The sequence below is a fragment of the Scylla paramamosain genome, chromosome 5 (genome assembly GCF_035594125.1).
Source record: "Scylla paramamosain isolate STU-SP2022 chromosome 5, ASM3559412v1, whole genome shotgun sequence".
Classification (NCBI taxonomy): domain Eukaryota; kingdom Metazoa; phylum Arthropoda; class Malacostraca; order Decapoda; family Portunidae; genus Scylla; species Scylla paramamosain.
The window spans coordinates 18,051,692-18,065,217 of record NC_087155.1 but is presented as its reverse complement, the minus strand read 5'-3'; the positions used below and the strand labels follow the sequence as shown (position 1 = coordinate 18,065,217).

Below are 13,526 nucleotides of genomic sequence, written 5' to 3'. Positions count from 1 at the left end.
CATAATTTGACCTTCAATGACCTTTCATTCTGGATCTGCTGAATTCAAAACAGCAATACATCTGACCTTGAATGACCTTGTGTCCTGGGTCTTGCTGAGGTCAACATATACCAACATTCCTCACTAAATAACCAAATTTCATGCAACTTGACCTTAAATGACCTGTATTCTGGGCCATACTAAGGTCATTTTGCAAGATTTGAATGAATACGAGTATACCTTTTCTTGTGTCTGTTCTCTACCTAATCATGTGTGTGGTGTGTGTGTGTGTGTGTGTGTGTGTGTTTCCATCAATACACACACACACACACACACACACACACACACACACACACACACACACACACACATATACACAGATGCATAGATACATACATACATACAAACAGCAGTAGCAGCATTATGAAAACAACTTAATTTTCTTTTTTTTTTTTTTTTCTGTAAGATGTTATAGTCTTTCACAAACCCAAGGAGGAGGAGCAGGAGGAACATACATACATACATACAAGGGAGAAACAAACACAAAAATTTACAGCATTACTCCAGAGAGACATTGCTAAATACAACCACTCAACCCCAAATTTACTGTCATAATATACCATATATCTGCTGAACAAAAACAAAACTTGCCTCTTACACAGACAGACAGACAGAGAGAGAGAGAGAGAGAGAGAGAGAGAGAGAGAGCATCCCCACCCCTAACATACTTCACAAGATAGGGACATTGCAAAATATTCTCTAACCATTTCTTGTGACGTCAGCTCTTTAACTGTTGGCAAATCCGAGCTGGTTGGAGTCCTGAGTGGCCACTTGTGGGAAGGCACGGAAGGCAAATGCACACTGCACCTTGCACACGTGGTCATTCAGAATAGACTCAGGACTGTAGGACTGGGCCAGGTGGAAGCAGTTGTCTATCTTGAGGCTCTGGCAGACAGGCTGTGGAGGAGAGAGAGACAGAGAAACACTCAGCTTTGTATATAAGTGGACTCCAGGTACCATTGTTAGTTGAGGCTGGCAGACTAGCTGTGAGAGAGAGAGAGAGAGAGAGAGAGGGAGAAATACTTAGATTTGCCTTTAGGGAGTCTCTAGGCACTTGTTAATTGAGGCTCTGGCAGACAGGCTGTGGGGGTTGGGTTTAATAAGCAGATAAACAGACAGATAGGCACTTCCAGGCATTGATAGCATTATAAATAGCAAAACAAACAGACAAACAGACAGACAGACAGATGCACAAGACTCACCCCTTCCTTGGTACAGGTGCACATAACACAAGGAGAGATGCGTTCTGCTCCACTTATGTCGATGTTAGTCTTGCCTACGCCACATGACACACGCTCTTTCCACAGCTCAAGGTTCACCCCGGGGAGGTCGCGACATGACACTCGGGGGTTCCTGGGGGTGAGGAAGGGATAAGGGGATAGCATTTTGTCTGTGTCTGTATGTGTGTGTGTGTGTGTGTGTGTGTGTGTGTGTGTGTGTGTGTGTGTGTGTGTGTGTGCAGGAGCAGTACTTACAGGAAGGGGTCTGGAAGGTCAAAGACAGACCACTGTTCACTTTCCACATAGTCACAGTTGTCACACAGAAGCTTGGACAGTGTCACCTGTAGAGAAGAGACACACTTGAGCTCATTTGTTTGCTGCTAAAACACTTCATTTGTTAAGTAAGATCAAGATAAGTTAGCTAATTTGATTAGTAAGGTTAGACATAACTAGATTTAGGACAGATTAGGTAATTAAGTTAAGTTTTGAGTAGATTTGGCAAGGTTACTTAGATTTTAAGTTGATTTGATAAGTAAGGTGATTTACTTTTACTAATGCTACTATTATTTCTACTACTATTATTCCTTTCTATCCTATGGCTGACTGGGATAAGAATGTGTGTGTGTGTGTGTGTGTGTGTGTGTGTGTGTGTGTGTGTGTGGCTTGTGTGGGATTGCCAGCCTGGTATATAAAGAGAAATGAACTATTGCTATTACTACTACTGCTGCTCACCACCCACAGACAGAGATACTACTGCTACTATTATTACTATTACTACCACCACTACTTAACACCAACAGAGATACTATTACTACTACTGCTACCACCACCACCACTCATTACTCACAGATGGATAGACTACTGCTACTGTTACTACCACCACCACCACCAAGGAAGACCCACCTTTCTTATTTCAGTGAGCTGAGGGTCGGTGAAGCGCACAAGTGGGTCAGCATTCTCATACCAGAACCGGTCACAGCAGCGGAGGTTCCTGAACTGAATGCCGAGGATGCAGCCGAACGTGGGACCGACCAGTCCACCGTGCAGCAGCGTCTCAATCAATCCACCAGTGAACAGATCTATGTCATCCACGTGTGCGTACGTCCGTTTCATTCGCTCGATCACCGGCCTCGCTATCTCCCTGTGCAGGTCATCAAACGACCTCGCCCTGGTCAGGTTACAGAGGGCCCTGTACTCATTGTAAGGCTGCAGTCCATGGTCTCTGCCTCGCTGGATGTTGAGGGCAGCCAGGTCCAGGCCAGAGAATGGCTGCCGCTTGTCTTCAAAGAGATGGTTGGTCACCTCATCTGTCAAGAACTGGTCCAGTGTCTCCATGGACACAGTAGTCAGGCCGCGGATGATCTCATCAAGCATCCCAGGCTGGTAGAGTAGGTCTGGGTTGAAGAAGTGTTCGCTCAGCTTGACAGGAGGGTTGCGCTTGGCAAATATTCCGTCCATGCGCTCCAGGGAAGGCTTGAGTAGAGAGTGGCCAAAGCGGAAGGCTATGCCAAATTCATTGAGCACTGTTGGGTTGCAGTATGCATCGTAATCTGAGAGAGAGAGAGAGAGAGAGAGAGAGAGAGAGAGAGAGAGAGAGAGAGAGAGAGAGAGAGATAGTCATTAGGAGTGCAGTGTGTTAGAGGGAAATGTTGCACACATACACACACACACACACACACACACACACACACACACACACACACACACACACACACACACACACACACACACACACACACACACACACACACACACACACACACACACACACACACACACACATTAACCTACCTTCAGAATAGCCCTCAGGCAGCAAGTTAAGCTCATACAGATTAACAGCGTTCCACCCCAGCACCCTTGGCAGCCACTCATTGTACGTGACATGCTGGTTGATGGCCGTCACGATACGCCGGGCATTTTGGAAGAGCTGCTCATCATTCCAGTGTTTGTTGAGGCGCTTCAGTTCCCCGGCCACTCTGTTGTGTTCACGCATCATCAGAGTGTGTAGCGCAGCCAAGCCAGGCTGCTCTGAGGCCCGGGTGTCTCCTGTGGGTGGGAGGAAACAGACAAGTGGATGTTTTCAAGGCTTTCTCTCTGTTTTTTTCCTCTTATTCACTCAGTCATACACACACACACACACACACACACACACACACACACACACACACACACACACACACACACACACACACACACACACACACAGACAAACAAAAAACATACTCTTTGAAGGGTCTCTATTTCTCTTCCTCTCTCTCATTCACCCATTCAGTCAATCACATACACATAAATGACTCTTTAAAGACTCTCTCTCTCTCTCTCTCTCTCTCTCTCTCTCTCTCTCCTCTCTCTCTCTCTCTCTCTCTCTCTCTCTCTCTCTCTCTCTCTCTCTCTCTCTCTCTCTCTCTCTCTCTCTCTCTCTCTCTCATTCACCCATTCAGTCAATCACATACACATAAATGACTCTTTAAAGACTCTCTCTCTCTCTCTCTCTCTCTCTCTCTCTCTCTCTCTCTCTCTCTCTCTCTCTCTCTCTCTCTCTCTCTCTCTCTCTCTCTCTCTCTCTCTCTCTCTCTCTCTCTCAGTCATATGTAGACAGTGACATCATCTAGTAAGCAATGCAAACAGTAACCTTACCTAACCTTACCTAAGCTAACCTCAGCCAAACACTAACCTCCAGTGAAGCACCGGCCAGAGGGAGCCTGACACTCATGGTTCTCATTCTCAGTGGGCAGCAGGTCTTTGCCTCACAGGGGGTTGGGTGTGCCTCGTAGCATGCCGTCCTGCAGGGGTAGTGGAGTAGCAGTAGTAGTACATTATTCTGCATCTCTCTTTCTCCCTCTTTTCAGAACCAATAGGTATGTGTGTGTGTGTGTGTGTGTGTGTGTGTGTGTGTGTGTGTATGGGTGTCAGTGGCCAGCCTAGCACTGTGAGATGCTACTACTACTACTACTTTTCAGGTTGTTAGCACCCAGTCAATAGGGAGATTTTAAAACAAGATCAGACTAGTATATAGATGTGGATGACAGATATAGAAGCCTCATGCTGGTTTTCCCCGGTGCTGCACACTTACTGACTTGGTCCTCAGTTGCTGCTGCTCACACTTGTCTGAGCCATAGGTGTGAGAGGCGTCGATGAAGGCAGTCACTTGGTTCATTTGCTCCCGGTAGCCTGGTCAACAAATTACTTGTGTTATGATGGTGATAATGATAATAGCAATGGTAATTCTTTCACTCTTGGGAGCCTGGTTGAAGGAATTATGTTTAAGCAATAGTAATAATATGTTTAGGTGATGAAAGTGTTATTGGTAGTGTTGATTTTCTTCTTTTATCATTTTATTGGCCTTGCTGTGTTAGGTTTAGATGATAGAGACTAAACACACAGACAAACACACAGACACATTATCTCACACTCTATGTGTCTCTCTTTGTCTCCCTCACACCTACATGGAGAAGCAAAGACAAACTATCTCACTCTCTCTATCTGTCTCTCTCTCTCTGTCACATCCCACAAGAGAAAATAGACACACACAGCATACCTTCATATCCTCTCTCTCTCTCTCTCACACACACACACACACACACACACACACACACACACACACACACACACACACACACACACACACACACACACACACACACACACACACACACACACACACACCTAGAGTCAGCTGGCCTGGCATGGAGCGGGTCAGGGGGATGCAGAATGGCTGGCCAGATGATATATTGACAGGAGGGAAAAATGGATCGTTCTGAGGAATGGCTATGGGGAAACACTCAGGGTGGACTGTCTGGGGAGAGTCACATCTGCGGCAATCCAGAATCGAGTCTTGGAAACCTGGAAGAGAGAGAAGTGAATGTGTTTAGTGGGTGAGGTGAAGAGATGCTGGGCCAGGAGTCAGTGTATTTACAGACATGAAGTAAAGAGAGAATAAGTACTTTTTTTTTTTTATCAACACATACACAGTTAAGTTAATATTAGAAAACATATACCTGTTAACACTAGAATGAGAAAGAGAAACAGGAGATTTGATAACTAATGGAAAAAAAACAGATAATGATAAACAACAAAGATAGATTAGGTTAGGAACAGACTAAGAAAATATATAGTTTTAGTGACAAGTATGCAGAAATTAAAGAAAACTAAACATATAAAGATCAGGAGACAACAAATCAATAGTTTATCAGACCTTGGAAGCTACAACTATGTAAACACACACACACACACACACACACACACACACACACCTACCTTTGTTGATGGGGGTGAAAATAATATCATGGTCAATAAACTGGCCCCACTGCATGACCATTAGGGTATAGCGGACATGCGGTGCAGATACGTTGTTGTGCATGTTGGTGGAAATGAGCCGAGGGGAAGGGAGAGGCTTGCCGGTGACTCAAGTGACGCGAGGTTTAGACAGACCTGGGGATGACAAGAGAAGGTTTAGGGGTACTTGAGTGTATTGTAAAGAAATTCATTTGTTTATCTATCTGTCAGGCTGGCAGTCCCACAGAAGGCAAGGTTTGGGGGTACTTGATTGTACTGTAAGGAAATTGGTTTGTTAATCTATCTATCTGTCAGGTTAGCAGTCCTATAGAAGATAAGGTATGGGGGTACTTCAGTGAGAATTAAGTTTATATATCTATCTGTGAGACTGGCAGTCCTATACAAAGCACAGACAAGGCACCACACACTCACACACACAATAATAACAGTAATATATCTATCTGTCTGTCTGTCTATCTACATACAAGGCTAGCAATCCCACAGAAGCCAGCCCAGACAAGGCACCACACACTCACACACACAATAATAATAGTAATATATCTATCTGTCTGTCTCTCTGTCTACATACAAGGCTAGCATTCCCACACAGGCCAGCACAGACAAGGCACCACAGACTCATTTACAAACATATTTATTTATACTCTTTCCTAACTTTATCAAGCTTCAGTTCTTTATTTCTTGTCCTGTCCTGATTACTGACCCTGAGAATTTTGCTTATGTCATCCTTGTCATGCTCTCTATATCACTTTGGGACCTCTAGCTGTCTGAAATGACTTCTCTCTGATTCTTAACTTTATAAAGCCTGAACACATTATTTATGTTCTATCCCTAACACTAATACAGACACATAGACATCTATCTGATCTACTCTTGACTTTATCCCTTACTTCATCAAACCTAAACATTTAATTTCTTGACCTATCCCAAATACCAACACACACACATGCACACACACATATATATATACACACATACACAGACATACAGACAGACAGACACTCACCGTCCTCATAAGAAGGACGTAGGAGTCGACTTTTTGCCCTGAACGACTTGCCGAAGGACGGGAAGTTAAGATTATTGCACCACCCTGTAGCTGTGCGGAAACGCAAAGTGTGGTCGCAGGGCAGTGTCTGGTCGTCACGCTCAAACACGCTAGGAATTTCCGTGATATCGCTGACGTCAGTGTTAGGCAGAACCTCCATCAAATCCAGTACGTTGTTTGGGGAACCTGACTCAATGTCTTTGAGCTGGCCGTCTGCTGCCCGAGTCTTGCGTGACCTGGCTCTGGTGGTGGAGAGACTGTCAGTGGTGAGGCGTGGTAGACAAAACTGTGGTGTTTTTATCATTTTCTCTGTTGTTTTATTGTTTGCTTGGCTTTCTGTTGTTAATTATGGGAAATTTCTGCTGTTTTTTGTGTTTTTTCCAGTTATTTTATTGTCTACCTGGTGTACTAAGGCAAATTAGATAGAGATACATACATACATACATACAAACATACATGGATGCATTACTGACATGAGTAAAAGTGAGATACACACACACACACACACACACACACACACACACACACACACACACACACACACACACACACACACACACACACATTACTGACCACAAAAGTAAACAAAAACTCACTCAGAGAGGAAATTGTTTACAAATCGTGCCGAAGCAAACTGGAGAATGAAGGAAGAGTTTGATATCTTGACAGCCTGTGCCTTGGGCTTGCTGAAGGCGTAGGCCGACCCCAGCGGCCCCTTGTGGTCAGCAGTGAGCTCTGTGTATGGGGGAAACACTGTCACCTTACTTAATACACTGCAAATGTCACTGGCAATCTGTATAGCCAGGGGTATGACAAAATTCATCATTTTCTTTACTTCATTATGCATGTTAAATCTTTCATTGATGTTTGATATGAAAATTTTTTGTGATTTTATTTATTTGCTTTATTTTGTTTATTTATGCAAGAGCAACAAAAAATGCAAGAAAATAAAAAAAGAAAAATACTAATTCATTTATTACTTGTTGTATAGCACTCTCTGAGCATAACACCAGCTACACATTGAATAATCTGCTCTTTTTAATCTTTTCTTTCCTGTAGGTGCTCTAAAATATTCTATGCATTGCCTTTAGTGTTGTGAATGGCACCATATATCTGTGCAAGAGTTAATGGGAGTGTCTGTAGTCAGGGATACCACAAAATTCTTAGTGGTTTTATCTATTTACTTTATTTTGTTTATTTAAGAGCAACAAAAAATGCAAGAAAATAAAAAAAAATTTCAATAAGCATATTTCTGATACAATTTTCTGTACAGAGAAAGATTTTGTTATGTTAGGTTACTGTAGATTCAGCTTAACCAGTCAACCTTGCTAGATAAGATTGTAATGCATTTTCACATCATAAAACTCATAAATCTATCAAAATTTGAAAAGTTTTGTATATTTCCACATTCATTTTCAAGGATGCATGACTGACTGCACAAGACAAAACTACAGTAACCTAAGCAGGCCATACCTAACAAACAATTCACTACTTACAAGAAATTATATCAGGAAAATGATCATTACTTTCTCTTTTTTCTGGAGTCCCAGATTGCACAGACTCCCTGCAACAGACAACAGCACAGGGCAAGTAACCAGTACAGACACAGGGAAGGAACTTTACCACCATCACATTGATTTGACTGTGCCCATAATAAGCAGCAGTGTGTGTGTGTGTGTGTGTGTGTGTGTGTGTGTGTGTAGGGGAACAAAAAAAAAGAAAAACAGGTTACTGGTCAAACCTGGTCAAACTTGTTGGGCTCGTAAAGGTCGAAGGGAGCATAGAAGGTGTCTGTGATGGGACGCTCTTTCACCTTCTCCTCCTGGCAACAAGGAAAACATTGAGAGCACAAGAAAGGTTAGTGCAGTAAGCCATTGGGCCTACACGTGTCTGTGATGGGACGCTCTTTCACCTTCTCCTCCTGGCAACAAGGAAAACATTGAGAGCACAAGAAAGGTTAGTGCAGTAAGCCATTGGGCCTACACGTGGCAGCCCGTCTCTACTTCCAATGTCATCCCTACCCATACATTGGTCTGTGATGAACTTACAGAACATTTGCAGAGGACACAGTACTGGCATGTCAGGATTTAAAGCAGAACACTTGCAAAGAACACTGTACTGGCAGAACTTACATCAAAATAGGCCACAGTATTTGGCATGAGAGAGGCCACAAATTTGAAACACCTGTGAGAGATAATGGTTTGTTAATGCTTGTTCTGGAAATAGATGTTGACCAAAATTAATTAGACAAGCCAGTGAGTAATGATAGAAGTTTACTGAAGCTTCCTGAGGTCTTGCAGTCAATCTGGTTGTCATGTTCACCTCAAATACATCAGTCTAAGGCTCTGAATAACCATTTTACTAACTAATGCACTCATCTATCACACAAACACATACTTGAATCTTCCTGAGGTCTTGCAGTCAATCTGGTTGTCATGTTCACCTCAAATACATCAGTCTAAGGCTCTGAATAACCCTTTCACTAACTAATGCACTCATCTATCACACAAACACATACTTGAATCTTCCTGAGGTCTTGCAGTCAATCTGGTTGTCATGTTCACCTCAAATACATCAGTCTAAGGCTCTGAATAACCCTTTCACTAACTAATGCACTCATCTATCACACAAACACATACTTGAATCTTCCTGAGGTCTTGCAGTCAATCTGGTTGGTGTCAGCCATGAGGATCTGGGTGTTTGCCGGGCCGCGCTGCACCTTGAGGAGGCCGCCAGAGAAGGCACGCAGCTCGTCACTCTCCTCCTTGCTGGACCCGTAGATTACCGACCCATCAATGAAGGATGTCACTTGGTTGATCTGTTCTCTGGGGCCTGTGTGAAGTGTCACCATTAATAAGAGTGATGATAATTTTTGTCTATCCATGTATCTATCTATCTATATATTTAGGAGTCGGTAATAATAATAATCTCTATCTATTTATATGTCCACCTGTACATAATCATGGCCCAGACAAGGCACCACACACACACACACACACACACACACACACACACACACACACACACACACACACAGCAGATGCAGGTACTTCCTAGAGTCCATATATTGATGCACCCTGACAAACACACAGACACACACACACACACACACACAGACACACACACACACACACACACACACACACACACACACACACACACACACACACACACACACACACACACACACACACACACACACACACACACACACACAGCAGATGCAGGTACTTCCTAGAGTCCATATATTGATGCACCCTGACAAACACACACACACACACACACACACACACATCCCTTCCCAAACAGACAAGCAAGTGTATGAGTGAGAGAGTGCCAAGAGTGCCTACCCAATGTGCATCCGGTTCGGGGGGCAGTGCCAGACCGTATGTATTCTTGGCACTTTTGCTTGAGTGGGGAGTAGACCGGGTCGTTGTCTGGCAGCCGGATTGGGTAACACTCTGGGTGAAAGTCTCGGAAGTTGACGCCACAGCAGCGCAGACGTTGACCAATGTAGCCTGGGGGGGGGGTATTAGGTTAGGTTAGATGAGGTTGGGTGATGGGATAGATAAATTTCTGTTAGCTTAGGTTAGGTCAGGTTGGGAGATAGATTCTGTTAGTTTAGGTAGGTTAGGTTAGGTGTTGGGAGATAAATTTGTTAGGTAAGGTATATCTACTTATTTGCACCTCAACCACAAATCACTCAACCACAAACACATATAGCATTCTCCAAAGCACCCCAAATTACAACGCAAACAGTCAGACACACCAACACACACACACACACACACACACACACACACACACCAGCTATTATCAGCACACACATTCAGTCCAAACACACCAACACAAACCTACCATCTGGGGCGTGTGTGCCAAGTCGTGGGAGATGAACTGGCCAAACACAGCAGCCACAGATGTCATAAACTTGTGGGGTGTGTCATGGTCGCGGTGCAGAGCCAGGCTGATGGCTCGCGCTGATGGCAGGAAGTCACCAGAAACAGCTTGGCGAGGAACAGCAACTCCATCGCCATAATCCGCCGGGAGGAAACGGAGGTAGCGAGTGTTGGTATTGCCCCATCTCGGATTCTGCACGTTGTTACAGTAACCGTTGAAGGCTCGGTATTTGCGTGGCTGGCAGGGAAAGTCCACCTCCACAGGGCACTGGTCGCCCAGCACCGTCCCCCGCACATCAGCTGTAGGCAGCCCATAGCTCACCTGGTCTCTCTCCAGCCAGAATCTTGAAGCAGGGAGGGATAGGGGGGTGTTGAAAGCTGGAAGTGCTAGAAACTCAAAATTTCAACTCAGGCTTATCTCAATCTGTATGGTTTCTTTCTGTCTCCTTTTCAAATTTTTCTCAATGTCCTGTTTTTGTGAATTGCTACCTTTTTAGAAATGAAAACCTACCACTAACAGTCTTCTGATCATCCCTATCTCCCTTTTAAAGCCTAATTCAAGCTTGTTTGTTTGTAATCTCCTCCTCTGCCTTCCTCCTATCTTCTTTTCAAATCTCTCAGTGTCCTGTTTTTGTTAAGTGCTACCTTTTTAGAATTGAAGACCCACCACTAAACACTCTGATCATCCCTATCTCCCTTTTAAAGCTTGTCTCTGTAATCTCCTGTGCTTTCCTCCTATCTTCTTTTCAAATCTCTCTGTCCTGTTTTTGTGAATTGCTACCTTTTTAGAATTGAAGACCCACTACTAAACACTCTGATCATCCCTATCTCCCTTTTAAAGCTTGTCTCTTTGTAATTTCCTCCTGTACCTTCCTCCTATCTTTTTTTCAAATCTCTCAGTGTCCTGTTTTTGTGAATTGCTACCTTTTCAGAATTGAAGACCCATCACTAAATACTCTGATCATCCCTATCTCCCTTTTAAAGCTTTTCTTTTTGTAATCTCCTCCTGTGCCTTCCTCCTGTCTTCTTTTCAAATCTCTCAGTGTCCTGTTTTTGTGAATTGCTACCTTTTTAGAATTGAAGACCCACCACTAAATACTCTGATCATCCCTATCTCCCTTTTAAAGCCTAACTCAAGCTTGTCTCTTTGTAATCTCCTCCTGTGCCTTCCTCCTATCTTCTGCACAAGTTTCCCAGAGTGTGGTGTGAGTTGGTAAGGTGGCACCAGGAGTCAAGACTCACTGTTGTGCAGTGTATTTGGTGGCCTCCTCTGAGATGAGAGCAATTCTGGAGATGTTCTTGGCTACAACCTTGGTCTTGTGTGATGCGGCCATGAACCAGGCGGGCGTGCCGGGGACCTGCCGCGCCCCTGGAATGTGATGACATGGGATATTGCATTGTGGGTAGAGATTCACATAAGAACACAAGGGCTACAAGTGGGCAGTCCTTGTATAAAATATTCCTGCTCATTTTATTGCTGCTACTGTTTATTGATGGGTAGAAATATACAAGGGTCTCTCTCTCAGTCTCTGTCTTTCATCCCTTTCAATGGTAAATTCCTGAACCCCCAGCCTAATTCTGTATCTCCCTTTGCCTGTGACTTAAACTCTTCCAGGATGACCTTTTGACCTTTCTATAGTGGCTGACACCTTAATGACAAACCAAAACTGGACAAACAAACAAAAAAAACACAACAGCTAGGTAAACACACACACACATACACACACACACACAGACACACAGACAGACAAACACTCACCGCTCTGGTATATGGCAGGTTCAACAGTATCAAATCTCTCGTTCACGGCCACAGCAGCTTGTTGGACTAGGTTACCCATGTCTCGGAAGCTGATGTGGGGCATGGTGACATGAGGACCTGTGGCAGAAGATTCATTGAGTGATGGATGGATGGATGGATGAATGGATGGTTGGTGAATTGAGTATGGTAATGTTAGGAACTGTTAGAGATTGAGAATGGATGGATGGAGTAAGCAGGTTAGTGATTGACAGAGTGACTAATGAATTTATGAATGGATGCATGGACTGTGTGTGTGTGTGTGTGTGTGTGTGTGTGTGTGGATGAGTAATTGAGTATCTGATGAATGGATGGATGGACAGAATAGCACCTTACAAATTGGTATAGTGCATAATAGTATTTGTAATACTTAAATATAGTAATAGTTTTGTGATATAATAGTATGTTGATATCGCCAAGACTAGTGAAGCAACATTACATAAACTCAGTGATAGTATTTATGATAACTTTATGATAATTTACACCACCATCACCACCCATTACTCACTTACCTGAAGGAATGGGGTCAATATCCACAGGTAAGGGAAATCCTGAGGTTCCTAAGGGGATTTGCTGAAGGGACCTCTCCTCTCTTCCTCCTCTTTCCCCATCCTTTCCTCCTCCCCAGACCTCCATGCCTGCCACAGTCAGCCACAGACACCACCATGTCACCACACAGGCTGTCATACACACTCTGGAGAAGAAATGGAGCGAGATAATACAATGACACAAAGGGAAACAATTTTCAGGGTCAGTAATTATGTTTAGGAAAATAAATCATTGGTTTAAACTTAATAAAAGGTAGAGGTTAAGAGGGGTCTGATAGTGGTCTTAAAGTGGTATAGGGGACATAATAAGAGTGATATAAGCAAAATTCTCCAGGTAGGGCAATAAATAATGAGTTTGTGCTTGATAAAGGCAGAATTAGATTAAGAGGAAGTCTAATCCATTCCTTCAAGTGATGTGAGATGCAACAAGGGTGATATAAGCAAAATTCTGAGAAATAAACAGGGAAGGACAAGAAAAATGGATTCAAGCTTGAGGATAGATTTAAGAAAGACAGGATAGAATGGCATAGACTCAGTAATCAGGTTGTTAGTACTGAGTCATTGGGGAGCTTTAGACAAATTTATGGATTGGGTGGAAATAAGGTAGAATAACACACACGGCAAAGGATAAGGTAATATCATAAAGGATAATAATATATTGGGGCTTCCACTCATTCACCCTGCTCTTAT

The 13,526-nt window shown here is 43.5% G+C and overlaps 1 protein-coding gene and 1 pseudogene across 2 annotated transcripts in view; both read right to left on the bottom strand.

The window, feature by feature from the left end:
• Window positions 1-292: 292 nt before the first annotated feature.
• On the bottom strand, window positions 293-8,676 carry LOC135100951 (peroxidasin-like; annotated as a pseudogene).
• A 432-nt stretch (window positions 8,677-9,108) lies between these two features.
• Window positions 9,109-13,526, bottom strand: part of LOC135100616 (chorion peroxidase-like) — a 4,433-nt gene continuing 15 nt past the window's right edge. The window contains exons 1-6 of one of the 2 annotated variants that reach the window (XM_064003677.1): window positions 12,801-13,526; window positions 12,253-12,369; window positions 11,736-11,862; window positions 10,452-10,837; window positions 9,948-10,115; window positions 9,109-9,429 (exon numbers count right to left, since the gene is read on the bottom strand). The exon at window positions 12,801-13,526 is cut by the window's right edge and continues 13 nt beyond it. In XM_064003677.1, the coding sequence (XP_063859747.1) occupies window positions 9,221-9,429; window positions 9,948-10,115; window positions 10,452-10,837; window positions 11,736-11,862; window positions 12,253-12,369; window positions 12,801-12,975 (1,182 nt within the window). In that variant the 5' untranslated portion in view covers window positions 12,976-13,526 and the 3' untranslated portion in view covers window positions 9,109-9,220. The remainder of the gene's footprint in view (window positions 9,430-9,947; window positions 10,116-10,451; window positions 10,838-11,735; window positions 11,863-12,252; window positions 12,370-12,800) is intronic. The other variant, XM_064003678.1, reaches the window with a different exon arrangement.